This window comes from Macaca thibetana, chromosome 19 (assembly GCF_024542745.1).
Source record: "Macaca thibetana thibetana isolate TM-01 chromosome 19, ASM2454274v1, whole genome shotgun sequence".
NCBI lineage: Eukaryota > Metazoa > Chordata > Mammalia > Primates > Cercopithecidae > Macaca > Macaca thibetana.
In genome coordinates, this window is record NC_065596.1 from 26,518,944 (window position 1) to 26,545,525 (window position 26,582).

Here is a 26,582-nt window from a genome sequence, read left to right on the forward strand (position 1 = left end):
TTCCCAACGTATTGTTCTCTGCATTAACCGAGTTCCCGTCTGACCGGATTCTCATGTGTCGGAGGTTCTCATGGCCTGGATTGCACTGGGAAGACAGTGGCTAAATTCCCACCATCCAGCCTGGTGCTTGGCACATAGGAGGCCCTCATGAAACAAGAACTGAAGGGAAAACGTGGAAATGGGGCACCACAGGGCCAGAAGGGACACAAGCGAGCTCTCTCGCTCTCTTCCTGAGAGTTGGCAGTTGGGGAAACCCAGCCTCCTTGGGATGCAAAGGCCCTGGACCACGGGGGTCGTGCAGGGGCGTGACCGCTTAAAAAGGCGGGTGGCTGAGCGGGCGTTGATTGGCCGCCTAGCGGCTCACGCCGGCAAAGGCCTTGTCAGAAGGCTTGAGGCCCAGCTCACGCTGTGCAAGACGACAGGGCCCTTCCCGAGGCGCGCGTGCGCACGGCCACTTGCACCCTGCCCTTTCAACCCCGTCGTCTCGTGCCCAGCACACCTTGGCTGGAACTGGTGGGGGCGTGGCCTGGCCTCAGGAACGCACTCTTGCTCTGCTCTTCACGCCTCGCGCAGGATCCTCGCGCCGGGAGGATTCGCACCCAACCCCAAGCCGGGTTGGGAACGTGGTGTCCGAGACCGTCTGGGACCCCCGCGCGCGGCCGTCTTTCCGGGACCCGCGCGAGACGCTGTCTGATCGGGCTCCCTAGAGTGGGGCCCGGAGAAACCAGAACGGCGGGGGCAGCCTCACGCCATTTTGCACGCCCTGAGGCGGGTGCTGGAGGCCAAGGGGAATGGGGCGCGGGGCAGGGTGACTCCCCCAGCACTAGCTGGGCTTAGGGGAACCCGGGATCCCCACAGGAGCCTCTCTCGGGGGGTGTCTCAGGGGAATAGAACATGCTCTGGGTGCAGGGCCGCGGGCGAAGGAGTACGCGTTTGAAGGCAGGGGTCCAAGTTCGAGTTTGAGGAACAGAAGACTCTGTTTATGTTGGGGATCCGGGCTCTCGAGTTCCGATCTGGGATCTCGGGATTTGTGTCTAGGGGTGACTAGTTCTGGAATCTGAAGGGCTCGGGTTTTGTGACTGGAAGCTTTCTCCTTGGAATCCAGAGATCCCAATTTGGGAATCTGGAAGTCTTAGTTCTGAGTTATGATGTAACATTTTGAGAGTCTGGGGCCTAATTTGGGGCAATTGAAGCCTCAGTGTAGATTTAGGGCCTAAATCCCAATGTATCATATGAGGCTTTAGGATCTGGAGTTGCAGTTCGGGTCTTTAAAAGCACGTATTAGGGCCCGGAGTGCCCACTTTGAGTATGGGAGCTCCCAGTTTTAAGGTCTGGGGTTTCAGAGTAGGACCCACATTTGAGATCTCAGTTTTAGGGTTGGGGCCACAATTTGAGGGACAATATGGGGGTCTAAGAGGTCAATTTGGAGGAGTGAGGTTTGCTTCATAGGGTCCTGGATTTCTTATTTTAGGATATAGGTTCATAGTGTTACAGCTTGTGGTCTGTAATCTTAGTATTAGGATCATATTTGGAGATCAGAAGTTGACAGTTTGAGGGTCTGGGGTATCTCAGTATTACAATTTAGGGTTTGTAGGTTTGGGAGGGCTCCTTTTTTTGTTTTTGAGATAAGATCTCACTTTGTCACCCAGACTGGAGTGCAGTGGTGCGATTTTAGCTCGCTGTAGCCTTGACCTCCTGGGCTCAAACAATCCTCCCACCTCAGCCTCCCAAGTAGCTGGGACTACAAGCATGTGCCACTATGCCCAGGTAATTTTTTTTTTTTTTTGTAGAGGTGGAGTTTTGTTATATTACCAGGCTGGTCTCAAACTCCTGAGATCAAGTGATCCTCCCGCCTTGGCCTCCCAAAGTGCTAGGATTGCAGGCTTGAGCCACTGTGCCCGGCTTTGTGAGGGCTCCAAAGTGAGGATTTAGGTCCTCATTTTGGGACTCTAAAGTATTAGTTTTAGTGTCTTGTTGGTTTTTTTTTTTTTTTTTTTTTTTTTTTTTTGGGACAGAGTCTCCCTGTCTCACCCAGGCTGGAGTGCAGTGGTGCGATCTTGGCTAACTGCAGCCTCTCCCTCCCGGGTTCAAGCAATTCTCCTGTCTCAGCCTCCCGAGTAGCTGAGACTATAAGCGTGTGCCACCACACACAGCTAATTTTTGTATTTTCAGTAGAGATGAGTTTCACCATGTTGACCAGGCTGGTCTCGAACTCCTGACCTCAGGTGATCCACCTGCCTTGGCCTCCCAAAGTGCTGGCATCACAGGCATGAGCCACCACCCCTGGCCAGTTTTAGTGTCTTAAAATCACAGTCTGTAGGTCTCAAGCCACACTTTTAAGGCCTGGTAGTCTCTGTTTCAGAGTCTGGCATCTCACTATTAATGTCTAAGTTCTGAAGTCAAGCTTAGGGGTTTGCTGGTTTTAGTTTTAAGTCTGGATCATGATTTAAGGCCCAGATTTACAATTTGGGATTCACAGATTTGAGTTTAGAGGTTTAGGGGTTTGTTTTTGGTTTTTGAGACACAGTCTTACTTTGTTGTCCGGGCTGGAATGCAGTGGCTTGATCCTGGCTCACTGCAACCTCCACCTGCTGGGTTTGAGTGATTCTCCTGCCTCAGCCTCCCGAGTAGCTGGGATTACAGTCGTGCACCCCCATGGCTGGCTAATTTTTGTATTTTTAGTAGAGACGGGGTTTCACCATGTTGGCCAGGCTGGTCTCAAACTCCTGACCTCGATTGATTTGCCTGCCTCGGCCTCCCAGAATGCTGGGATTACAGGTGTGAGCTACCACTCCCGGCCAAGGTTTACCTGTTTAATTTGGGTTTCTGGGCCCATAATTTGTTGGGGGCTGGGGACTCTTATTGTGGGATCTCTGGGTGCTCAAAGGAGCATCATAGGGAAAATGAAGGGTGCCCATCAGGCTTCCTGCCCATCATTCCCGCAATCTCAGAGGTCACTAATCATTCTTTTTCCCTCTTTGCAGATGTTCAGTTCCAGCAGATGCTTGTGTTCCTCTGAACAGCCCAGAGCTAGTTCAGTGGGTCCCAGTGACAGGTAAGGGCTTGCCCCATCTCCCTTATAGCCCCAACCACTCTCATTGAATAATAATAACAAAAACATTTGCTGAGCATTTACCATTTGCTAGGTTCTTTGCCAAACCTTTTGTTTGTATGATAACTGTTAATCCATACAACAACCCCCCTGAGGAAGTATATACAAAGATGCCTACCATTTTCCAGATGAGAATACTCTGAGATGATCAGCAAAGATCATTTATTTCTTACTTATTTATTTATTCATTTATTTATGAGACAGGGTTTCACTCCCATTGCCCAGGCTGGAGTGCAGTGGTGCGATCCCAGCTCACTGCAACCTCCGTTCCCGAACTCAAATGATTCTCCTGCCTCAGCCTCCCGAGTAGCTGGGACTACAGGCACATGCCTCTACGCCTGGCTAATGTTTGTATTTTTTGTAAAGATAGGGTTTTGCTATTTTCCCCAGGCTAGTCTTCAACGCCAGGCTTCAAGTGGTCTGCCTGTCTCAGCCTCCCAAAGTGCTGGGATTACAGGTGTAAGCCACCATGCCCGGCCCATGTCTTTTTTTCTTTTTCTTTTTTTATTTTTATGGCAAAGATAACTTCTAAGGTCCTTGCAGCCTGTGACATTCTGAGTTTGTTTGTTTTCAGAGATACGGTCTCACTCTGTTGCCCATGCTAGAATGCAGTGGTGGCATCATATAGCTCACTATAGCTTCGGATTCCTGGTTTTGAGCCTAGGCTTGATCCTCCTGCTTCAGCCTTCTGAACAGCTAAGATTACAGGCACATGCCACCACACCCAGCCAATTTTTCTATTTGTTGTAGAGACAGGGTGTTGCTATGTTGCTCAGACTTGTCTGGAACTTCTGGCCTCAAGTGATCCTCCTGTCTTAGCCTCCCAAAGTGCTGGGATTACTAAGCTGCCACGCCCAATTGACATTCTGAGTGTCTTTCTTTCTTTCTTTTTTTTTTAGACAGAGTCTCTCTCTGATGCCCAGGCTGTAGAGTGCAGTGGCATGATCTCAGCTCACTGCAACCTCCACCTCCTGGGCGCAAGTGATTCTCCTGCCTCAGCCTCCCAAGTACCTGGGATTACAAGTGCCCACCACCATGCCCAGCTAATTTCTTTTTTTGTATTTTTAATAGAGACAGGGTTTCACTGTGTTGGCCAGGCTGGTCTCAAACTCCTCAACTCGTGATCCACCTGCCTTGGCCTCCCAAAGTGTTGGGATTAAGGCATGAGTCACTGCACCCGGCCCATTTTTTGTTTGTTTGTCTGTCTGTTTTTGAGACGGAGTCTTGCTCTGTCGCCGAGGCTGGAGTGCAGTGGTACAATCTCGGCTCACTGCAAGCTCTGTTCCCAATTCACGCTATTCTCCTGCCTCAGCCTCATGAGTAGCTGGGACTACAGGTACCCACCACCATGCCTGGCTAATTTTTTTGTTGTTGTTTGTATTTTTAGTAGAGACGGGGTTTCACCATGTTAGCCAGGATGGTCTCGATCTCCTGACCTCGTGATCCACCTGCCTCCCAAAGTGCTGGGATTACAGGCATGAGCCACCGCACCGGGACTTTTTTTTTTTTTTTTTTTTTTTTTGAGATGGATTTTCACTCTTGCTGCCCAGGCTAGAGTGCAATGGCGTGCTCTTGGCTCACTGCAACCTCCGCCTCCCGGGTTCAAGCAATTCTCCTGCCTCAGCCTCCTGAGTAGCTGGGACTACAGGCGCCAGCCACCACGCCCAGCTAATTTTTGTATTTTTAGTAGAGACGGGGTTTCACCATGTTGGTCAGGCTGGTCTCAAACTCCTGACCTCAGGTAATTCACCCGCCTCGGCCTCCCAAAATGCTGGGATTACAGGCGTGAGTCACCAAGCCTGGCCTCTTTCCTTTTTTTTTTTTTTTTGAAACAAGGTCTTGCTCTGTCACCTAGGCTGGAATGCAGTGGTGCAGTTCCAGCTGACTGCAGCCTTGACCTTCTGGGCTCAAACAATCTTCCCACCCCAGCTCCCTGAGTAGCTGGGACCATAGGTGCACACCAACACGCCTGGCTAATTTTTGTATTTTTCATAGAGATGGATTTTTGCCATGTTGCCAAGGCTGGTCTCAAACTCTTGGGATCCAGTGATCCACCCAGCCTCCCAAAGTGCTGCGGTCACAGGCATGAGCCACCACACCAGGCTCTTTCTTTTTAGACAGGGTCTTGCTCTGTTCCCCAGGCTGGAGTGCAGTGACATGATCACAGTTCACTGTGACTTTGACCTCCCAGGCGGAAGCAATCCTCCCACGTCAGCCTCCCAAGTATGCAGGACCACAGGTACACTCCACTAAGCCCATCTAATTTTTAAAAAAGGCCAGGTGTGGTGGCTCTCACCTATAACCCCAGCACTTTGGGAGGCCAAGGTGAGTGGATCACCTGAGGTCAGGAGTTTGAGACCAGCCTGGCCAACAGGGTGAAACTCCATCTGTACTAAAAATACAAAAATTAGCTGGGCATGGTGGTGGATGCCTGTAATCCCAGCTACTTGGGAGGCTGAGACAGGAGAATCACTTAAACTCAGGAGGCAGAGGTTGCAGTGAGCCGAGATGGTGCCATTGCACTCCAGCCTGGGTGACAAGAGAGAAACTGTCTCAAAAAAAAAAAAATTGTGGACATGGTCTCTCTATGCTGCCTACACTGCTCTGAAACTCCTAGGCTCAAGTGATCTTTCTGCCTCAGCCTCCAAAAGTGCTGGCATTACAGGCGTGAGCTGCCATGTCTTTACTTCCATTCTTTTATTCACGCATTCATTCATCCATCAAGCACCCACCAAGTATAATGAATCTTATAGAGGGGATTGTCACAGCAGATTAGGGGTTGGATCAGATTTCTCCCTCCCTCCAAAGTCTGGAAAAATAAAAAATAAGGCCAGAGTTCATGTTAACCCCTACCATCTCCCCCCAGTGACTTTCCATCCAACTATCTCTTCATTAACTCCAAAATTAAGCATCTACGGGGTTATGTCCTGATAAACCTATCATAAATTGAAAATACTGTATGTCAAAAATACATGGTTGATGGCTCATGCCTGTAATCCCAGCACTTGGCAAAGCCAAGGTGGGCTGATCACTTGAGATCAGGAGTTTGAAACCAACCTGGCCAACATGGTGAAACCCCATCTGTACTAAAGATACAAAAATTAGCTGGGCATGGTGGTGCACGACTGTAATCCCGGCTACTCAGGAGGCTGAAGCAGGAGAATCACTTGAACCCGGGAGGTGGAGGTTGCAGTGAGCCAAGGTCGCGCCACTGTACTCCAGCCTGGGCAACAGAGCAAGACTCAGTCTAAAAAAAGAAAAAAAAAGAAAAAAAAAACATGGCTGATTGGGAGCTGTGGCCCAGTGTTGCTGCCCAGCACAGTAAGAGAAGTATGACTTCTACTGAATTTGTATGGCTTTCACACCATCCTAAAGTTGAAAAATGTTAAGTCCGACCATTATAAGATGAGGACTGTGTTTTTTGTTCAGGTTCTCTACCTAGATGCTATGCTCAGAAGAAGCACCATGAAGAAAATGAAGAATGCCTATCCCGCTGCCCATTCCTCCTGGAATTTTAGAGTTGCCCACAATTCATACTTTCATCCCCCTTTCTAGATGTGGGGGTCCTTGTGTTGATAAAGACTCTTAGTTGCAATAAACAGAAACCTAGCAAAAAGTGGCTTAAGCATAAAAAGGGATTTATTGGATCTTTTTTTTTTTTTTTTGAGATGGAGTCTCACTCTGTCGCCCAGGCTAGAGTGCAGTGGCGCGATCTTGGCTCACTGCAAGCTCCGTCTCCTGGGTTCACACCATTCTCCTGCCTCAGCCTGCCCAGTAGCTGGAACTACAGGCGCCCACCACCACGCCGGGCTAATTTTGTATTTTTAGTAGAGACGGGGTTTGACCGTGTTAGCCAGGATGGTCTCGATCTTCTGACCTCGTGATCCACCTGCCTCGGCCTCCCAAAGTGCTGGGATTACGAGCGTGAGCCACCACGCCCAGCCTATTGGATCATTTAAACAAAAAATTCAAGGGTGTCAGCCTTGGCTGGTTCCAGGATGGAGGTTAAATGATGTTGCCAGGAATCTGTTACTCTTGGTTCTGGTATTGTCTGTGATGGCTTCTGTCTCAAGCAGGTTGTCCCTTTGTTTTATTTATTTTATCTTATCGTTTGTTTGTTTGAGATGGAGTCTTGCTCTGTCGCCCAGGCTGGAGTGCAGTGGCGTGATAGCTCACTGCAACCTCCGCGTCCCGGGTTCAAGGGATTCTCCTGCCTCAGCCTCAGCCTCCTGAGTAGCTGAGATTACAGACATGTGCTACCAGGCCAGGCTAACTTTCTTGTAGTTTTAACGAAGACGGGGTTTCACCATGTTGGTCAGGCTGGTCTCAAACTCCTGACCTCAAATGATCTGCCTGCCTTGACCTCCCAAAGTGCTGGGATTACAAGCGTGAGTCCTCGTGCCCAGCTGCAGGTTGTCCCTTTGGAAGGGCAAGATGGTTCCCAGCAGCTCCAGGTCCATATCTTGCCAACTCCATATACCCAGAAGAGAAAGCCTCTAAGGTTGATGAACTCTGATTGGCCAAACCTAGGATTACCACTCCAACCCTGAACCAATCACTGTGACTATTCTTGGCAGAACCTTGGTTTTGTGCTCCCTAGTGGAAGGAGAAGATAAGGTCAGCCCCTCTGAACCACATGGACTGAGAATGGAGGAGAAATGGTTGCTCAAAGGAAAATTGAGGTACTGTTAACAGAAAAGGGGGGATTGGATGTTGGTCAAGCAAAAACAGCCCATTCATCAACACCTCTTACCCCTAAAATCCTTCTGACAAATGACTGTCCACCCGCTTTCTTTTTTTTTTTTTTTCGAGATGGAGCTTCACTCTTGTTGCCCAAGCTGGAGTGCAATGGTGCAATCTCGGCTCACTGCAACCTCCACCTCCCGGGTTCAAGTGATTATCCTGCGTCAACCTCCCAAGTAGCTGGGATTACAGGTGTGTGCCATCACACCCAGATAATTTTTTGTATTTTTATTTAAAACGGGGTTTCACCATGTTAGTCAGGCTGGTCTTGAACTCCTGACCTCAGGTGATCCTCCCGCCTCGGCCTTCCAAGGTGCTAGGACACAGGTGTGAGCCACCGCACCTGACACCACCCGCTTTCTTGAACTAACATTTCAGGAACACTCCCTATGTACCAGGCACTATACAAAACACCTTCCAGACAGGATAAAGGTTTTCCTAACCACCTCCATTTTGTAAAAGAGGAAGAAACAGGCACAGAGAAATGAAAGCAGTTGCCCAAAGTCACACAGCAAGTGGCGGAACTAGGATTGGAATCCCAGTGTTTCTGCTTCAAACACTTGAGCTTATATATCAACCTTTATGCCACCTCCTGGGACTGTCCCCTGCTTTGTCCCACTTTGGGGCAGCTCTTACTCTTACATCCCTACACACTATTAAAACAAATGAAGGCCAGGCACGGTGGCTCATGCCTGTAATCCCAACAGTTTGGGAGGCCGAGTCGGGTGGATCACGAGATCTGGAGATTGAGACCATCCTGGCCAACGTGGTGAAACCCCATCTCTACTAAAAATACAAAAAAAAAAAAAATAGCCAGGTGTGGTGGTACATGCCTGTAATCTCAGCTACTTGGGAGGCTGAGGCAGGAGAATCGCTTGAACCTGGGAGATGGAGGTTGCAATAGCCGAAATCATGCCACTGCACTCCAGCCTGGGCAACAAGGCGAGATTCCATCTCAATAACAGTAAAGTAACTAGGATATGTTCAGGTTGATTATCTCAGGGAAAAGGAAACTTGGGAATTAGTTTCATAGACCACTTCAGAAGTCTAAGAGGCTATCCCAAGACCTCTCAGTATTCATTAATTCAATAATTTTTTACTGAGTCGGGCGCAGTGGCTCATGCCTGTAATCCCAGCACTTTGGGAGGCCAAGGTGGGCGGATCACAAGGTCAGGAGTTAGAGACCAGTCTGGCCAACGTGGTGAAACCCTGGCTGTACTAAAAATACAAAAGTTAGGAGGCGTGGTGGCGGGCACCTGCTATCCCAGCTACTTGGGTTGCTGATGCAGGAGAATCGCTTGAACCCAGGAGGCGGAGGTTTCAGTGAGCTGAGATCATGCCACTGCACTCCAGCCTGGGCAACAAGAGTGAGACTCCATCTTGGGGGGAAAAAAAAAGAAAAATATTAACAATTGTGATTTATGATAGTATTAATATAAAGACAAGTATACTACAGATGGGGTGATATTTATTTTTTGTTCTAATTTAAAAGGAATTAGAATATTTTTTTTTTTTTTTTTTTTTTTTTTTTTTTTTGAGACGGAGTCTCGCTCTGTCGCCCAGGCTGGAGTGCAGTGGCCGGATCTCAGCTCACTGCAAGCTCCGCCTCCCGGGTTCGGGCCATTCTCCTGTCTCAGCCTCCCGAGTAGCTGGGACTACAGGCGCCCGCCACCTCGCCTGGCTAGTTTTTTGTATTTTTTAGTAGAGACGGGGTTTCACCGTGTTAGCCAGGATGGTCTTGATCTCCTGACCTAGTGATCCGCCCGTCTCGGAATTAGAATATTTTCATGAGCCCCTAAAAGTATCATGGGTTCTAAGTACTGTGCTTTCTGCATTTTATGGATCAATCAGCCTGGGATATAGCAATAAATAAAACGAAAATTCTTGTCCTGTGGGTAATCCCAGCTACTTGGGAGGCTGAGGTAGGAGAATCACTAGCCCAGGAGGTGGAGGTTGTGGTGAGCCAAGAGCCCGCCACTACACTCCAGCCTGGGCAACAGAGCAAGACTCTGCCTCAAAAACAAACAAACAAATAAACCAATTCTTGCCCTCTTGGAGTTCATATTTATAATTAATAAATAAATAATGAAAGAAATAAGATTTCACAGCCTGTACAATATAGAGAGACCCCGTCTCCACAAAAAAATTTATTTTAAAATTTATTTTATTATTTATTATTTTTTTTTTTTTGAGGTGGAGCTTTTGCTCTTGTTGCCCAGGCTGGAGTGCAATGGTGCAATCTCGGTTGCTCATTGCAACCTCCGCCTCCTGGGTTCAAGCGATTCTCCTGCCTCAGCCTCCCAAGTAGCTGAGATTACAGGCACCTGCCACCATGCCTGGCTAATTTTTGTATTTTTAGTAGAGATGGGATTTCACCACGTTGATCAGGCTGGTCTTGAACTCCTGATCTCAGGTGATCCACCCATCTCGGCCTCCCAAACTGCTGGAATTACAGGTGTGAGCCACCATGCCCAGCTTAAAATTTATTTTTAAAAGTTTTTTTGTAGAGGCAGGGTCTCACTATGTTGCCCAGGCTGGACTCAAACTCCTGGGCTCAAGGGGTCATCCTGCCTCGACCTCCAAAGTGCTGGGATTACAGGTGTGAGCCACCGCACCCAGCCTTGTCTCTACAAAAAAATTTAAAATATAGCCTGGCCTGGTGGTGCGTGCCTAAAGTCTCAGCTACTTGGGAGACTGAAGCAGAAGGATTGGTGGAGTTCAGGAGTTTGAGGTTACAGTGAGCTATGATTGTGCTATTACACATCAGCCTGGGTGACAGAGCAACTCATTGTCTCTTTAAAAACAAACAAGCAGGGCCAGGCACAGTGGCTCATGCCTGTCCCCGTGCTTTGGGAGGCTGAGGCAGGCGGATCACGAGGTCAGGGGATCGACACCATCCTGGCTAACATGGTGAAACCCCGTCTCTACTAAAAATACAAAAAATTAGCCAGGCATGGTGGTGGGTGCATATAATCCCAGCTACTTGGGAGGCTGAGGCAGGAGAACGTGAGGCCAAGGAGGCGTGAACCCGGGAGGCAAAGCTTGCAGTGAACTGAGATCTCGCCACTGCATTCCAGCCTGGGTGACAGAGCAAGACTGTGTCTCAAAACACACAAACAAACAAAACAAAACAACAACAACAAAAACCAGGGCAAAAGAACATTCCAAACAGAGGGAATAGTAAAGGCCCTAAGGCAGAAATAAACTTGGCAGTCTAGAGAAACAGAAAGAAAACCCATGTGGCTGGAGCTGACCCGTTCCCTGAAAACCCAGAGGGCACAGCTGAGATTAGCGGATGCAAATATAGAGACTGTGAGGGAGGAAACTGGCTAAAACCCAAACCATCCAGCAAAGAAAGAGGCAGCCCTAGCAGGTGGTCCCTGGCTCCTGGAGGCCCCTGAGAGCAGAGCCCAGGTTGTACTTATTCAGGACTACTGCCCAGGGGATGCCAAGACATTGGGATTCCCAGCCACTCAGTTGCTCCCTAACCTCTGTGTTTGCCCAGAAGTTTCGCCCAGTGCTTTGTAAAACCCGTAAAACCCAGAGTAAACATCCAGGGACTATGGTTTATAGGAAACCCTCTGAGACAAGGTCAAATAACACCTTGAACTTTATAAGTAGACCTGGACACTTTTTCTTCCTTGCTTCCTGAGTTGTTTGTTGCCGGGTCTTCCAAGGGCCCCTCTAGAACACACGGGAAATAATGTGCAATATATATATATTTATCAGGGCTAGACAGGAGTTTAAGGTCAGCCTACTCAATTTACCTCTAAGGATAGAACCCCAACACCCCCTTGGCTCAAAGTTATGGTTTCTACCAGGAGGTAATTTGAGGACTCATCAGTGATTTTTTTCTTTTTTTGAGACAGAATTTTGTTCTGTTGCCCAGGTTGGAGTGCAGTGGTGTGATCTCAACTCACTGCAACCTGTGCCTCCTAGGCTCAAGCGATTCTCCTGCCTTAGCCTCCCGAGTAGCTGAGGTTACAGGCGCTCGCCACCACACCCGGCTGATTTTTATATTTTTAGTAGAAACAGGGTTTTGCCATGTTGGCCAGGCTGGCCTTGAACTCCAGGGCTCAAGTGATCTGCCCACTTCAGCTTCCCAAAGTGCTGCGATTACAGGTGTGAGCCACCATGCCTGGCCAACGTTTTATTTTTTTGTAAAGGCGAGGTCTCACTTTTTTGCTCAGGCTGGTCTTGAACTCCCGGGCTCAGGTGATCCTCCCACCCTGGCCTCCCAAAGTGCTGGGATTACAGATGTGAGCCACCGCACTTGGTCAAAAGCAAAACACAGCCTCTTGATGTATTGGTGACACTGCACTTGCTACTTAGTATTCAGATCAATTTCCTTGTACAAGGTTCTTTTTTTTTTTGAGACGGAGTCTCGCTCTGTCACCCAGGCTGGAGTGCAGTGGTTGGATCTCAGCTCACTGCAAGCTCCACCTCCTGGGTTCACGCCATTCTCCTGCCTCAGCCTCCCGAGTAGCTGGGACTACAGGCGCCCGCCACCTCACCCGGCTATTTTTTGTATTTTTTAGTAGAGACAGGGTTTCACCGTGTTAGCCAGGATGGTCTTGATCTTGTGACCTCGTGATCCACGTGATCCACCTGTCTCGGCCTCCCAAAGTGCTGGGATTACAGGCTTGAGCCACTGTGCCCGGCCTATTTTTACTTCTTTTTTTTGAGAGTCTGGCTCTGTCGCCCACAGTCTCAGCTCATTGCAGCCTCCCAGGTTCAAGCAATATTCGTGCCTCAGCCTCCCAAGTAGCTGGGATTATAGGCACGTGCCACTATATCCAGCTAAGTTTTGTATTTTTAGTAGAGATGGGGTTTTGCCATGTTGGCCAGGCTGGTCTCGAACTCCTGTTCTCAAGTGATCAGCCCACCTCAGCCTCCCAAAGTGCTGGGATGGCAGGTATGAGCCACCACGCCTGGCTTCCTTTTACAAACTTCTGTAACACCAAGCAACACTTTTTTCTTTGTCATGGCCAGCTTCATAGACATGTGCAGTCACATAGGGCCCTGTGCTTAGGATGATTCGATGCTTGGTTTGATGCTCTGCTCTCACCATGTTTTTTTGTTTTGTTTTGTTTATGAGACGGAGTTTTGCTCTTGTTGCCCAGGCTGGAGTGCAATGGTGTGGTCTCGGCTCACCACAACCTCCGCCTCCCAGGTTCAAGCTATTCTTCTGCCTCAGCCTCCCTAGTAGCTGGGACTGCAGGCATGCGTCACCACGCCTGGCTAATTTTGTATTTTTAGTAGAGACAGGGTTTCTCCATGTTGGTCAGGCTGGTCTTGAACTCCTGACCTCAGGTGATCTGCCTGCCTCAGCCTCCCAAAGTGCTGGGATTGCAGGCATGAGCCACCACACCCGGCATGCTCTCACCATCTTTAAATTCTCAATTTTTGAATAAGAGGCTCCATATTTTCGTTTACAATGGCCCGTTAACCCAGTAAATTATGTAGCTTTTTCTGGTCTTACTTGCAATTTTGTTTGTGTGACAATTTGATTAATTACCTTAGCCCCAAATATACTGTAATCTCCAGAACAAGGGGCTGTATTTGTTCTTGGTGTTTTTTGTTTTATTTTTCAAGACAGGGTCTCATTCTTTCACCCAGACTAGAGTATAATGGGGTGATCACAGCTCACTGCAACCTCGACCTCCCTGGCTGAAGTGATCCTCCTACCTCAGCCCCCCAAGTAGCTGGAACTATAGCCATGTGCTACCTAGGTGGTGGAGCGCACTTTTTTTTTTTCTGAGATAGAGTCTTGCTCTGTCGCCCAGGCTGGAGTGCAGTGGCGTGATCTCCGCTCACTGCAATCTCCGCCTCCCGGGTTCATGCCATTCTCCTGCCTCAGCCTCCTGAGTAGCTGGACTACAGGCGTCCGCCGCCATACCCGGCTAATTTTTGTATTTTTAGTAGAGATGGGGTTTCACCATATTAGCCAGGCTGGTCTCGAACTCCTGACCTTGTGATCTGCCCGCCTTGGCCTCCCAAAGTGCTAGGATTATAGGCATGAGCCACTGCACCCGGCCGGTGGAGCATACTTCTACAAAAAATAAAAAAGTTAGCCAGCCAGCGATTCTCCTGTCTCAGCCTCCTGAGTAGCTGGGGTTATGGGTGCCCACCACCACGCCCGGGTAATTTTTTTGTATTTTTAGTAGAGACGGGGTTTCACCATGTTGGCCAGGGTGGTCTCAAGCTCCTGAGCTCAAGTAATCCACCTGCCTCAGCCTCCCAAAGTGCTAGATTACAGTCATGAGCCACCGCGCCCAGCCAACACAACTTATTTCATGTCCTTATTTATTAATTCACTTAGCAAATACACAGTGAGTCGTCACAATATGCCAGACCATGTTCTAGGTGCTAGGGGTGCAGTGGTGCCCCCAACACAGGTGACAGCCTGGTGAAGTGATCAGAGGTGTGTGAGCACCAGGGCGCAGGGGCCTTAGCAGAGCCACCTCACCCATCCTGTGGAATCAGTTGATGGGAGAGAGCCAAAGGAAGCAAGAGAGGACGCCAGAATGGTCAGCGGGGGCAGGATGCAAATAAGCCACGTTAGGAACTTTTCTTTTTTGAGGTAGAGTCTCACTCTGCCGCTCAGGCTGTAGTGCAGTGGTGCGATCTCAGCTCACTGCAACCTCCACCTCCCGGGTTCAAGAGATTCTCCTGCCTCAGCCTGCCCCAGTAGCTGGGATTACAGGTGCCTGCCACCCCGCCTGGCTAATTTTTGTATTTTATTTATTTATTTATTTATTTATTTATTTATTTATTTGAGACAGAGTCTCACTTTGTCTCCCAGGCTGCAGTGTAGTGACACAATCTTGGCTCACTGCAACCTCCACCTCCCGGGTTCAAGAGATTCTCCTGCCTCAGCCTGCCCCAGTAGCTGGGATTACAGGTGCCTGCCACCCCGCCTGGCTAATTTTTGTATTTTATTTATTTATTTATTTATTTATTTATTTATTTATTTGAGACAGAGTCTCACTTTGTCTCCCAGGCTGCAGTGCAGTGACACAATCTTGGCTCACTGCAACCTCCACCTCCCGGGTTCAAGAGATTCTCCTGCCTCAGCCTGCCCCAGTAGCTGGGATTACAGGTGCCTGCCACCCCGCCTGGCTAATTTTTGTATTTTATTTATTTATTTATTTATTTATTTGAGACAGAGTCTCACTTTGTCTCCCAGGCTGCAGTGCAGTGACACAATCTTGGCTCACTGCAACCTCTACCTCCTGGGTTCAAGGGATTCTCCTGCCTCAGCCTCCCAAAGTGCTAGGATTACAGGCATGAGCCACTGCACCCAACCCACATTAGGCACTTAAACTTGATCCTTAACAATGAGATGACATGGAGAGGTTTGAAGCAAGAGAGTGACGTGGTCAGATTTGTGTTTCAGAAAGGTCACCCTGACTCTAGCAGAAAGTAGGGGTGGAAGAGGCCAAATGGCAGGGTTGAGTGAACTATTGGGATGTTAACACATGGACTAGGGCAGGGCTGTGAGGTTGAAGAGAAGGCGATGGAGGAGGAGTGGGTAAGATTTGGTGACTGACTGATTAAGGGCTAAGGGAACGTAACAAGTACGGGTGATGCCTGGGATTCTGTCTTGAGTGTCCAGGGTAGGGTGCAGGCAGCCCTAAAATGGGTAACACAGACAGGAGGTTTGTGGGTTAGATGTGGAATTCAGTTTTAGATGTCCTAACCAAAACCAGCTCCTGTCCCCAAACAGGAATCAGAGGAACCAAAACCAGCTCCTGTCCCCAAACAAGAAGCAGAGGAAAAACCACACTAGCAAGCTGCAAGAGTTGGCACTGCTGCTGCCCATAGCCCTGAAGACGGGGACCAAGAAGCTCACAAAGGTACAGGGACTAGAGGAGAGGGGCCAGATTTGGGAGGCAGGTCTTTAAATAGCAGCAACTGGGTCACCCTCTCCTGGGAAACCTAGACAGATCCTTTCAGTGGCAGCATTCAAATGGGAATGGGGCTATTCTGAACGGGAATTTCTGGGAGTCTGTGATCCCATAACTAGGTGCCTGGAGGATGCTTTTTTGCAAAGGAGACAGGAGAAACCGGGCTGGGGAAATGGAGATAGCACAAAGATCATTGTTCCAGGAATCAAATAGCCATGGGTTTGAGCCCTCTAGCTTCACAGCTGCAGAACTCTGGGCAGTTCCTCAGGCTACCCAGACTTTCTTTTTTTCTTTTTTCTTTTTTGCTTTTTGAGAGGGAGTCTCGCTTTGTTGTTCAGGCTGGCGTGCAATCTCCGCTGATTACAACCTCCACCTTCTGGGTTCAAGCAATTCTCCTGCGTCAGCCTCCCGAGTAGCTGGGATTACAGGTGCCCGCCACCACGCCCAGCTAATTTTTGTATTTTTAGTAGAGACAGTTTCAAAGTGCTAGGATGATAGGCGTGAGCCACTGTGCCTGGCCAACTTTCTAAGCTTCAGTTTTCTCAACTGTCAAACAAGGGAAAAGAACTCTTGGAGCCGGATGCAGTGGCTCACGCCTGTCATCCCAGCACTCTGGGAGGCCGAGGCAGGCGGATAACCTGAGGTCAGGAGTTCGAGACCAGCCGTGCCAACATGGCGAAACACCATCTCTACTAAAAAGGACAAAACTTAGGCCGGATGCTGTGGCTCATGCCTGTGATCCCAGCACTTTGGGAGGCTGAGGTGGGCAGATCATGAGGTCAAGAGATCGAGACCATCCTGGCCAACATGGGGAAATCCTATGTCTACTAAAAATACAAAAATTAGCTGGGCATGGTGGCGCATAACTGTAGTCACAGCTACTTGGGGGGCTGAGGCAGGAGAATTGCTTGAACCCGGGAGGCAGAGGTTGCAGTGAGCCCAGATCATGCCACTGCACTCCAGCCTGGCAACAGTGCAAGACTCCCTCTCAAAAAAAATTAAATTAAAAAAAAAAAAGACAAAACTTAGCCGGGTGTGGTGGTGGGTGCCTGTAGTCCCAGCTACTCAGGAGACTGAGGCACAAGAATCACTTGAACCTGGGAGGTGGAGGTTGCAGTGAGCCGAGATTGTACCACTGCACTCCACCCTGGGTGACTCTTGCTACCCAGAGACACTGTGAGACCAAAATGACAATATAGCTATGACAGGCCCAGTACATAGCATGCCTCAAGTAAACGTCAGTTTCCCCTCTAGCACCTTGTTTTGTGACCTATGGGTATCATCTCTATTAGGCAGGAATAGGTAAGGTTTCCCTCTGCGTCCCCATAGGCTACTCCAGAAATGCATATAGTGCTAAGCTAACACCTTGTGCCCAGTGGGAGTACCTTAATATGAAATTCAGATCTTGAAGCCTTGGTAGGATATTTTCCTGCTCTGTTTCCTCTCATGCATTCATCTACTCATTCATTCATCAGGCATTATGAAAGATTGTTGGATGCAGGCAGCTGTTCTGTTACAATAGGGAGAGGCAAGGAAATTTGAGACACAGTGCTCATCCTCTGGGAACTCAGAATCTGGTCAGGAAGATGAAGATTTGAACACAGGGGCCAGGCATGGTGGCTCATGCCTGTAATCCCAGCACTTTGGGAGGCCGAGGTGAGTGGATCACCTGAGGTCAGGAGTTCAGGACCAGCCAGGCCAACATGGTGAAACCCCATCTCTACTAAAAATACAAAAATTAGCTGGGCGCAGTGGCTCACTCCTGTAATCCTAGCACTTTGTGAGGCCGAGGCTGGTGGATCACTTAAGGTCAGGCGTTCAGGACCAGCCTAGCCAACATGGTAAAACCCTATCCCTACTGAAAATACAAAACAATTAGCCAGGCATCGTGGCATGTGCCTGTAATCCCAGCTACTCAGGAGGCTGAGGCAGGAGAATTGCTTGAACCCAGGAGGTGGAGGTTTCAGTGAGCCGAGATTGCGCCACTGCACTCCAGCCTGGACAACAGAGCCAGACTCCATCTCAAAAAAAAGAAAAAAAAGGCCGGGCGCGGTGGCTCAAGCCTGTAATCCCAGCACTTTGGGAGGCCGAGGCGGGCGGATCACAAGGTCAGGAGATCGAGACCACAGTGAAACCCCGTCTCTACTAAAAATACAAAAAATTAGCCGGGCGCGGTGGCGGGCGCCTGTAGTCCCAGCTACTCAGGAGGCTGAGGCAGGAGAATGGCGGGAACCCGGGAGGCGGAGCTTGCAGTGAGCCGAGATCGCGCCACTGCACTCCAGCCTGGGCAACAGCGTGAGACTCCGTCTCAAAAAAAAAAAAAGAAAAAAGAAAAAAAAAATTAGCTGGCTGTGATGGCATGCGCCTATAATCCCAGCTACTTGGGAGGCTGAAGCATGAGAATCACATGAGCCTGGGAGGTGGAGGTTGCAGTGAGCTAAGATTACACCACTGCACTCCAGCCTGGGCAGCAAAGCAAGACTACGTCTCAAAGGGAAAAAAAAAAAAAGATTTGGCTGGGCGCAGTGGTTCTTACCTGTAATCCCAGCACTTTGGGGGGCCGAGGCAGGTGGATCACTTGAGGTCGGGAGTTTGAGACCAGCCTGACCAACATGGAGAAACTCTGTCTCTACTAAAAATACAAAAAATTAACCAGGCGTGGTGGTGCATGCCTGTAATCCCAGCTACTCGGGAGCCTGAGGTAGGAGAATCACTTGAACCCAGGAGGCAGAGGTTGTGGTGAGCTGAGATCATGCCATTGCACTCCAGCCTGGCAACAGAGCAAGACTCTGTCTAAAAAAAAAAAAAAAGATTTAAACACAGGAAAAACTGATCCCAGCTAGAGTGTGTGACTTGCCTTTAGAGAGGTTCAGAGGAGTGGGTGTTTGGGACAGATTTGCCTAACCCTGACCCTAACCCTAACCGTTATCCTGCCTACCACATCTGTCAACTACCGGGTCACATGGATTCTCCTAAATCTCTCTCACTAGTAGGTGCTTTATATATAAAAGCTGTATTAAATCCCTGAGTTTCCTATGGTAATAAATCACCCCAGACTTTAGTGGCTTAAAACAACACAAATTTATTCTGTCTTCTTTTTTTTGGAGATGGAGTCTCGCTCTATTGCCCAGGCTGGAGTGCAGTGATGCGATCTCGGCTCACTGCAACCTCCGCCTCCCAGGTTCAAGTGATTCTCCTGTCTCAGCCTCCCGAGTAGCTAGGACTATAGGTACACGCCACCACACCTGTTTTTTTTTTTTTTTTTTTTTTTTTGTATTTTTAGTAGAGACAGGATTTCACCATATTGGTCAGACTGGTCTCAAATTCCTGACCTCAGGCGATCCACCCTCCTTGGCCTCCCAAAGTGCTGGGATTATAGGTGTTAGCCACCGTGGCCAGCCAAATTTATTCTCTTATAGTTCTGGAGTTCGGAAGTCCAATATCTGTCTCAGTGGCTTTTTCACTTGTTTGGTTGTTTTGGGGTTTTTAGGTTTTGTTTTTGTTTTGTTCTGTTTTATTTTTGAGACAGGATCTCACTCTCTCACCCAGGCTGCAGTGCAGTGGCTTGACCTCAGCTCACTGCAGCCTCTGCCTCCCAGGCTCAAGCAATCCTCCCACCTCAGCCTCCCAAGTAGCTGATACTACAGGCTCATGCCACCCACTGCCACACCCAGCTAATTTTTTGTATTTTTGGTAGAGACAAGGTTTCACCATGTTGCCCAGGCTAGTCTCAAACTCCTGACCTCAAGTGATTCGCCCACCTTGGCCTCCCAAAGTGCGGGGATTACAGGCATAAGCTACTGCGCCTGGCTGGTCTCACTGGTTTAAAGTCAAGTTGTCAGCAGGATTGGTTCCTCTTAGAAGCTTTGGAGAGTTTGTTTCCTTTCTCTTTGCCAACTTCTGGGGGCTGCCTGCATTCCTTGACTCATCATGGTCCCTCAAAGCCAGCATGGAAGCATCTTCAAATCTCTTTCCTGTCCTACCACTTCTGTTGTCACATTGCCTTGTCTGCCTTTGACATTCCTGCCTCCAGAAGATTATATGTGATTACACTGGGCCCACCCAGATAAACAGGAATAATCATGGCATCTCAAGATCCTTAACACAGCCAGACACGGTGGCTCATGCCTCTAATCTCAGCAGTTTGGGAGGCTGAGGCGGGTGGATCACCTGAGGTCAGGAGTCTGAGACCAGCCTGGCCAACATGGTGAAACCCCGTCTCTACTAAAAATACAACAAATTAGCCAGGAGTGGTGGCGCATGCCTGTAATCCCAGCTACTCAGGAGGCTGAGGCAGGAGAATCATTTGAACCCAGGAGGCAGAGGTGGCAGTGATCTAAGATCACGCCATTGCACACCAGCCTGGGTGAGAGAGCAAGACTCTGTCTCAAAAAAAAAAAAAAAAAGATCCTTAACTCAATCATATCTCATATCTGCAAAGTCCTTTCTGCCATACAAGGCAACATATTCATAGGTTCTAGGGACTAGGACATGGACATCTTTGGAACTTTGGGGGGATGCATTATGCAGTCCATCATGGTGCTAAAAATATTTGGGGAATGTGAGTTTTTGGCATACACAGGTGCTGGAATAGCCCTTGGGGAGCCAGAGATGACTACGACACAGTCCCTGCCCTCGAGGAATGGCAGTCTCGTCAGGGGACTGGCAACATTTCATAAATGACTTGATGGCCACATCTCTTGGAATTCTCCCCAGGCCTCAGCCTACTTATTTACCATGTATCCTCTGCTGTCTTCAGAACCCCTCTTCTCCTCCCTCTTCATCCTTCCCTCAACTGCATCATGGGATCCAGCTCCACAGACAACCCGCGTCCCGGGGCCATGGGACATGCTCAGTCCGGTGCTCCGTGCCATAGCGGGAGCTGTGATGAATTGCCTCTCCTGTATTAGAGATTTGAGGTGCAGCTTCGATTCAGAGCGTCCTTCCTCACCACTCTGGCTGGTGAATTGCCCCCTACCCCGTCTGATCCTGTAGGTTCTCCCTCTGACCATGAACACCTGCAGTGTATCACTGCAGTTACTTCCTTGTTTCCGACCTCCTTTAGGTGGAGTTCAGCGAGAGCCATAAAGGAGACATCTCTGTCCGCCTTGCCCACAGGGCCTAGCATAGAGCAGAGAGCAGTAACAACTGTTCCCAACTTAGTGAGAGTTCTACGTGTCAGGTCTTGAGTGCTGAGTGTCTCAGATACATTTCTCTCACTTAACTCTCCCACAAGGCTTGTGAGAGATGTATGGCTATGCTCATTCTTTGGTTTGAGGAAACTGAAGTGCAGAGAATAGTCACATCGCCCACAGGCACAGAGTTAAAATACAGAGAGAGACAGACAGAGAGAGAGAGGGAGGGATTCAGATGTGGCCAGGCACAGTGGCTCATGCCTGTAATACCAGCACTTTGGAAGGCTGAAGCAGGCAGATTGCTAGAGTTTCAGAGTTCAAGACCAGCCTGGGCAATGTGGCAAAACTCCATCTCTACAAAAAATACAAAAATTAACCGGCCATGGTACCCACTACCCAGGAGGCTGAAGCAGGAGGATAGCTTGAGCCTGGGAAGTGGAGGTTGCAATGAGCCGAGATCATACCACTGCACTCCAGCCTGAGCAACAGAGTAAGACCCTGTCTTAAAAGAGAGAGAGTCGGCCGGGCGCGGTGGCTCGAGCCTGTAATCCCAGCACTTTGGGAGGCCGAGACGGGCGGATCACGAGGTCAGGAGATGGAGACCATCCTGGCTAACACGGTGAAACCCCGTCTCTACTAAAAAATACAAAAAACTAGCCGGGCGAGGTGGTGGGCGCCTGTAGTCCCAGCTACTCGGGAGGCTGAGGCAGGAGAATGGTGTAAACCCGGGAGGCAGAGCTTGCAGTGAACTGAGATCCGGCCACTGCACTTCAGCCCAGGCGACAGAGTGAGACTCCGTCTCAAAAAAAAAAAAAAAAAAAAAGAGAGAGAGTCAGATGTATCTCACTCCAAAGGCTCTTCCCTTCAACCATTCTGCCACTCAAGGCTCAATAGATGTTTGTTGAATGACTGAATGAGCCCCCTTGGTTGGGACAGTTACAGGACCTGTTGATCTTACCTTCAGAAGGTCTTTGAGAGTTCAGACTCTGGTGTAGCCTCCAAACTAACCTTCCTGAAGTTGCAATTACTGAGGCTTCTGTCTTGAAATCTGGGATGATGCCCAATTGCTTTCTACATAAAACCTTTATACTAGTAATAATAAGTAACATTTATATATTACTTCATGGTTTATAAGGACTTTTTCTTATCAAGTGCCAACCATGTGCTCAAAACCTGGTATTAGAGATAATAAGCTTAGGCCGGGCGCGGTGGCTCAAGCCTGTAATCCCAGCACTTTGGGAGGCCGAGACGGGTGGATCACGAGGTCAGGAGATCAAGACCATCCTGGCTAACACGGTGAAACCCCGTCTCTACTAAAAATACAAAAAACTAGCCGGGCGAGGTGGCGGGCGCCTATAGTCCCAGCTACACAGGAGGCTGAGGCAGGAGAATGGCGTAAACCCGGGAGGCGGAGCTTGCAGTGAGCTGAGATCCGGCCACTGCACTCCAGCCCGGGCGACAGAGCGAGACTCCGTCTCAAAAAAAAAAAAAAAAAAAAAAAGAGATAATAAGCTTAAAAAGACTGAGGCCAGGTGTGGTGACTCATGCCTGTAATCTCAGCTCACTGCAACCTTTGCTTCCTGGGTTCTAGTGATTCTCCTGCCTCAGCCTCCCGAGCAGCTGAGATTACAGGCACGCCCCACCACGCCCGGCTAATTTTTGTATTTTATTTTATTTATTATTATTTATTTTTTTGGCGAGACAGAGATATACTCTTGTTGCCCAGGCTGGAGTGCAATGGTGCGATCTCAGCTCACTGCATCCTCTGCCTCCCAGGTTCAAGCGATTCTCCTGCCTCAGCCTCCCGAGTAGCTGGGATTACAGGCATGTGCCACCAAGCCTGGCTAATTTTGTATTTTTAGTAGAGACAGGGTTTCACCGTGTTGCCCAGGCTGATCTTGAACTCCTGACCTCAGGTGATCCACCCACCTCAGCCTCCCAAAGTGCTGGGATTACAGGCATGAGCCACCACGTCCGGCCAGTTTTTGTATTTTAGTAGAGACAGGGTTTTACCATGTTGGCCAGGCTGGTCTCGAACTCCTGACCTCAGGTCAGGTGATCCAGCCGCCTTGGCCTCCCAAAGTGCTGGGATGACAGGCGTGAACCACCACGCCTGGCCAGTGTTTGTATTTTAGTAGAAACAGGGTTTCACCATGTTGGCCAGGCTAGTCTTGAACTCCTGACCTCAGGTCAAGTGATCCGGCTGCCTTGGCCTCCCAAAGTGCTGGGATTACAGGCGTGAGCCACCGTGCCTGGCAATATAGGCCATTTTTGAATCCCTTGTTATACTCTTTTATTTATAATGCTTATCACGCAGACTCTGCTGGGTGATTTCACATACCCTAATTTATTTAGTTCTAATGACAATCATCTGAGCTGGAATTAATATCCTCATTCCCATGACACAGATGAGAAAAACGAGGCTCAAAGAACTAAAAATGCCATGTTGCCAATACACAGCCGGAAAGTGGCAGATTGGCCCCAGGTTCTCCAAAACCAGTGTCCTCTCTGCTGAGTCACCTCTGTCTCTTAGATCACAGAGTTAGATTATAGCTTCCTTCTGTGGACCACGCTGAATCATTTCAGTGACTGACTGTGTTTTTTTTTTTTTTTTGAGACAGAGTCTTGCTCTGTCGCCCAGGCTGGAGTGCAGTGGCCGGATCTCTGCTCACTGCAAGCTCCGCCTCCCGGGTTTACGCCATTCTCCTGCCTCAGCCTCCCGAGTAGCTGGGACTACAGGCGCCCACCACCTCGCCCGGCTAGTTTTTTTTGTATTTTTTAGTAGAGACGGGGTTTCACCGTGTTAGCCAGGATGGTCTCGATCTCCTGACCTCGTGATTCGCCCGTCTTGGCCTCCCAAAGTGCTGGGATTACAGGCTTGAGCCACCGCGCCCGGCCGACTGTCTGTGTTTTATACAACAGCTTCGCATGAGTCCCTTCATCAGACCATGTTTTCTGATTTGGAGTTGGGAAGATGATTGCTGTTGTGTTATTTTTCTAGGGATCCAGTTTGATTCGAAAAGTACTTCCTGGTGTTCTTCCCTCACCATTTCCCCAGAATAACTCCTTCTACTCTTCAGATCTCAGTTTATTTATTTATTTGAGACAGAGTCTCTCTGTCACCCAGGCTGGAGTGAAGTGGCATGATCTCGGCTCACTGCAACCTCCACCGCCTGGGTTCAGGTGATTCTCCTGCCTCCACCTCCCACGTAGCTGAGACTACAGGCGTGCACCACTACACCTGGCTAATTTTTGTATTTTTAGTAGAGGCTGGGTTTCGCCATCTTGGCCAGGATGGTCTTGAACTCCTGACCTCAAGTGATCCGCCCGCCTCGGCCTCCCAAAGTGCTGGGATTACAGGCATGAGCCACCACGCCCGGCCTGGGTCTCAGTTTAAGTGCTAGTTCTTCAGAGAGGCCTTTTCAGACACCCTAATTTTGGAACCCCTTGTTATACTCTTATTTATAATGCTTATCACACAGTCGATCATTTTCGATAATTGGTGAGTTTATTAAGATGTGTTGCTCTCACTAGATTGTAAGCTCCATGAAGTCGAAAAAAAGCATGTCCAGTTTACCCTGACACACCTGGCCCCTAGTCAGTCATAGTCTCTTTTAGCTTTGTGACTCCAGTACCAACTCAGGAGGTATTTGGTGGCTGCATGGATGATGCCTGTGGGGCAGGAGACATCCTTCATGGTGCTTTGGGGAGACTCATTCCTTCGACAATGCCTGGTTTAGTGACCTCTCAATTCTGTGTGCTTGGGATGAGAAACCAATTTGCTAGTCTCACCCTTCACTAGTTCATGGTCAGTGGCAGAGAATGATGGATGATTATAAAACAGTATGGCAAGTGCCTTCGTGGAGGTAGGCCCAGGGTGTCACAAGAGTGCAGGAGGGGGTCAGGTGAGGTGGCTCAAGCTTGATCCCAGCATTTTGGGAGGCTGAGGCGGGCAGATCATCTGAGGTCAAGAGTTCAAGACCAGCCTGACCAACATGGTGAAATCCCATCTCTACTAAAAATACAAAATTACTCAGGCGTGGTAGTGCATGCCTATAATACTAGCATCTTGGGAGGCTAAGGCAGGAGAATCGAATCGCTTGAACCCGGGAAGTGGAGGTTGCAGTGAGCTGAGATCGCGCATTGCACTCTAACCTGGGTGACAAGGGCAAACCTCTGTCTCCAAAAAACAAAAAAAGCGCAGGAGGGAACAGCTGACCCAGCCTGGGTGAGGGGGCAGAGAGGTGGCACTTCTGGAAGAGGAGACCACTGTGCAGAGGCTCAGAGGGGGAGAAGCTGGTGAGGGAGTTCATGGGGAGAAGACGAGGGCTTTGCAGATAGAGAATAATACAGCATGAGCGAGGAGCCAGGCGAGACGCCAGGGAGTGTGTGCCAAAAACTGCACCAGGAGATTCTCACTCTGCTGCTCCATCTCTGCAGCCTTTTCTTGAGACAGTCTTGCTCTGTTGCCCAGGCTGGAGTGCCATGGCAAGATCTCAGCTCACTACAACCTCCACCTCTCAGGTTCAAGCGATTATCCTGCTTCAGCCTCCTGAGTAGCTGGGACGACCAGCGTGCACCACCATGCCTGGCTTATTTTTGTATTTTTAGTAGAAATGGGGTTTCTCCACGTTGGTCCGGCTGGTCACAAACTCCCAACCTCAGTTGATCTGCCCTCCTCGGCCTCCCAGAGTGCTGAGATTACAGGCGTGAGCCCGGCCAACCGTGTCTTTCTTTTGAGGCAGAAGGAGATTCTGGTGCATGTCCTGCAGTACATTCAGTACCTCCAGAGAAACATCGATGCCGCCAAGGCCTTGTTCAAATGCCACACCACCACTGGGGAAGGTGGACTTGCGGGTAAGTAGTTCAGCCAGTGTTTCTTGGTGCCTGCGATGTGCCAAGTGTTGTTCCAGCCATCAGGGATACTGAGTGACCCTTGTATCAAGGCCTGGTATAGGAGACAAAGTCAGAAAGATATGCAAGATGCCATGGGAACTCAGAGAAGAGAGGCCTTGGAGCTGGGCCTTCAGGACAGTAGGAGATTCAGGGAAGCCCAGCCAGGCAGAAGAAACAGGACAGGCACAGTGGCTCACGCCTGTAATCCCAGCACTTTGGGAGGCCAAGGCAGGCGGATCGCTTAAGGTCAAGAGTTCGAGGCCAACCTGGCCAACATGGCGAAACCCCGTGTCTACTAAAAATATAAAAATTAGTGGGGCGTGGTGGCGGGCACCTGTAATCCCAGCTACTCCGGAGGTTGAGGCAGGAGAATCACTTGAACCTGGGAGGCGGAGGTTGCTGTGAGCTGAGATCACACCACTGCACCCTAGCCTGGGCGACACAGCAAGACTCTGTCTCAAAATAATAATAATAATAATAATAATAATACATAAATAAAATAAACAAATCTGATCATGACGTTCCCCTGGCATAAATCCCTCAGTAATTTTCATCTTCTTCACTTCCCTCCATAGCCTGATGCTGGAAGCCCTTTGGGATCTCATCCCTGCCTTCCTAGTCCCTGGCAAACCTCCTCAGCCTCATCTTCTAGCATTGCCAGCATATTTTATTTATTTATTTGTGGGTTTTTTTGTTTTTTTGTTGTTTCATTTGTGTGTGTATGTGTGTGTGTGTGTGGTTTTTTTTTTTTTTTTTTTTTTTTTTTTGAGATGGAATATCATTCTG

The 26,582-nt window shown here is 49.2% G+C and overlaps 2 protein-coding genes across 2 annotated transcripts in view; one reads left to right on the plus strand and one right to left on the minus strand.

The window, feature by feature from the left end:
- Positions 1-26,582, minus strand: part of DMWD (DM1 locus, WD repeat containing) — a 119,966-nt gene that overhangs the window by 50,595 nt on the left and 42,789 nt on the right. The window lies entirely within an intron of this gene.
- The window catches only part of MEIOSIN (meiosis initiator), a 38,177-nt gene continuing 14,579 nt past the window's right edge, over positions 2,985-26,582 (plus strand). Inside the window, exons 1-4 of the mRNA XM_050772368.1 lie at positions 2,985-3,055; positions 7,690-7,794; positions 15,585-15,714; positions 25,646-25,757. Of these exons, the coding sequence (XP_050628325.1) occupies positions 2,985-3,055; positions 7,690-7,794; positions 15,585-15,714; positions 25,646-25,757 (418 nt within the window). The remainder of the gene's footprint in view (positions 3,056-7,689; positions 7,795-15,584; positions 15,715-25,645; positions 25,758-26,582) is intronic.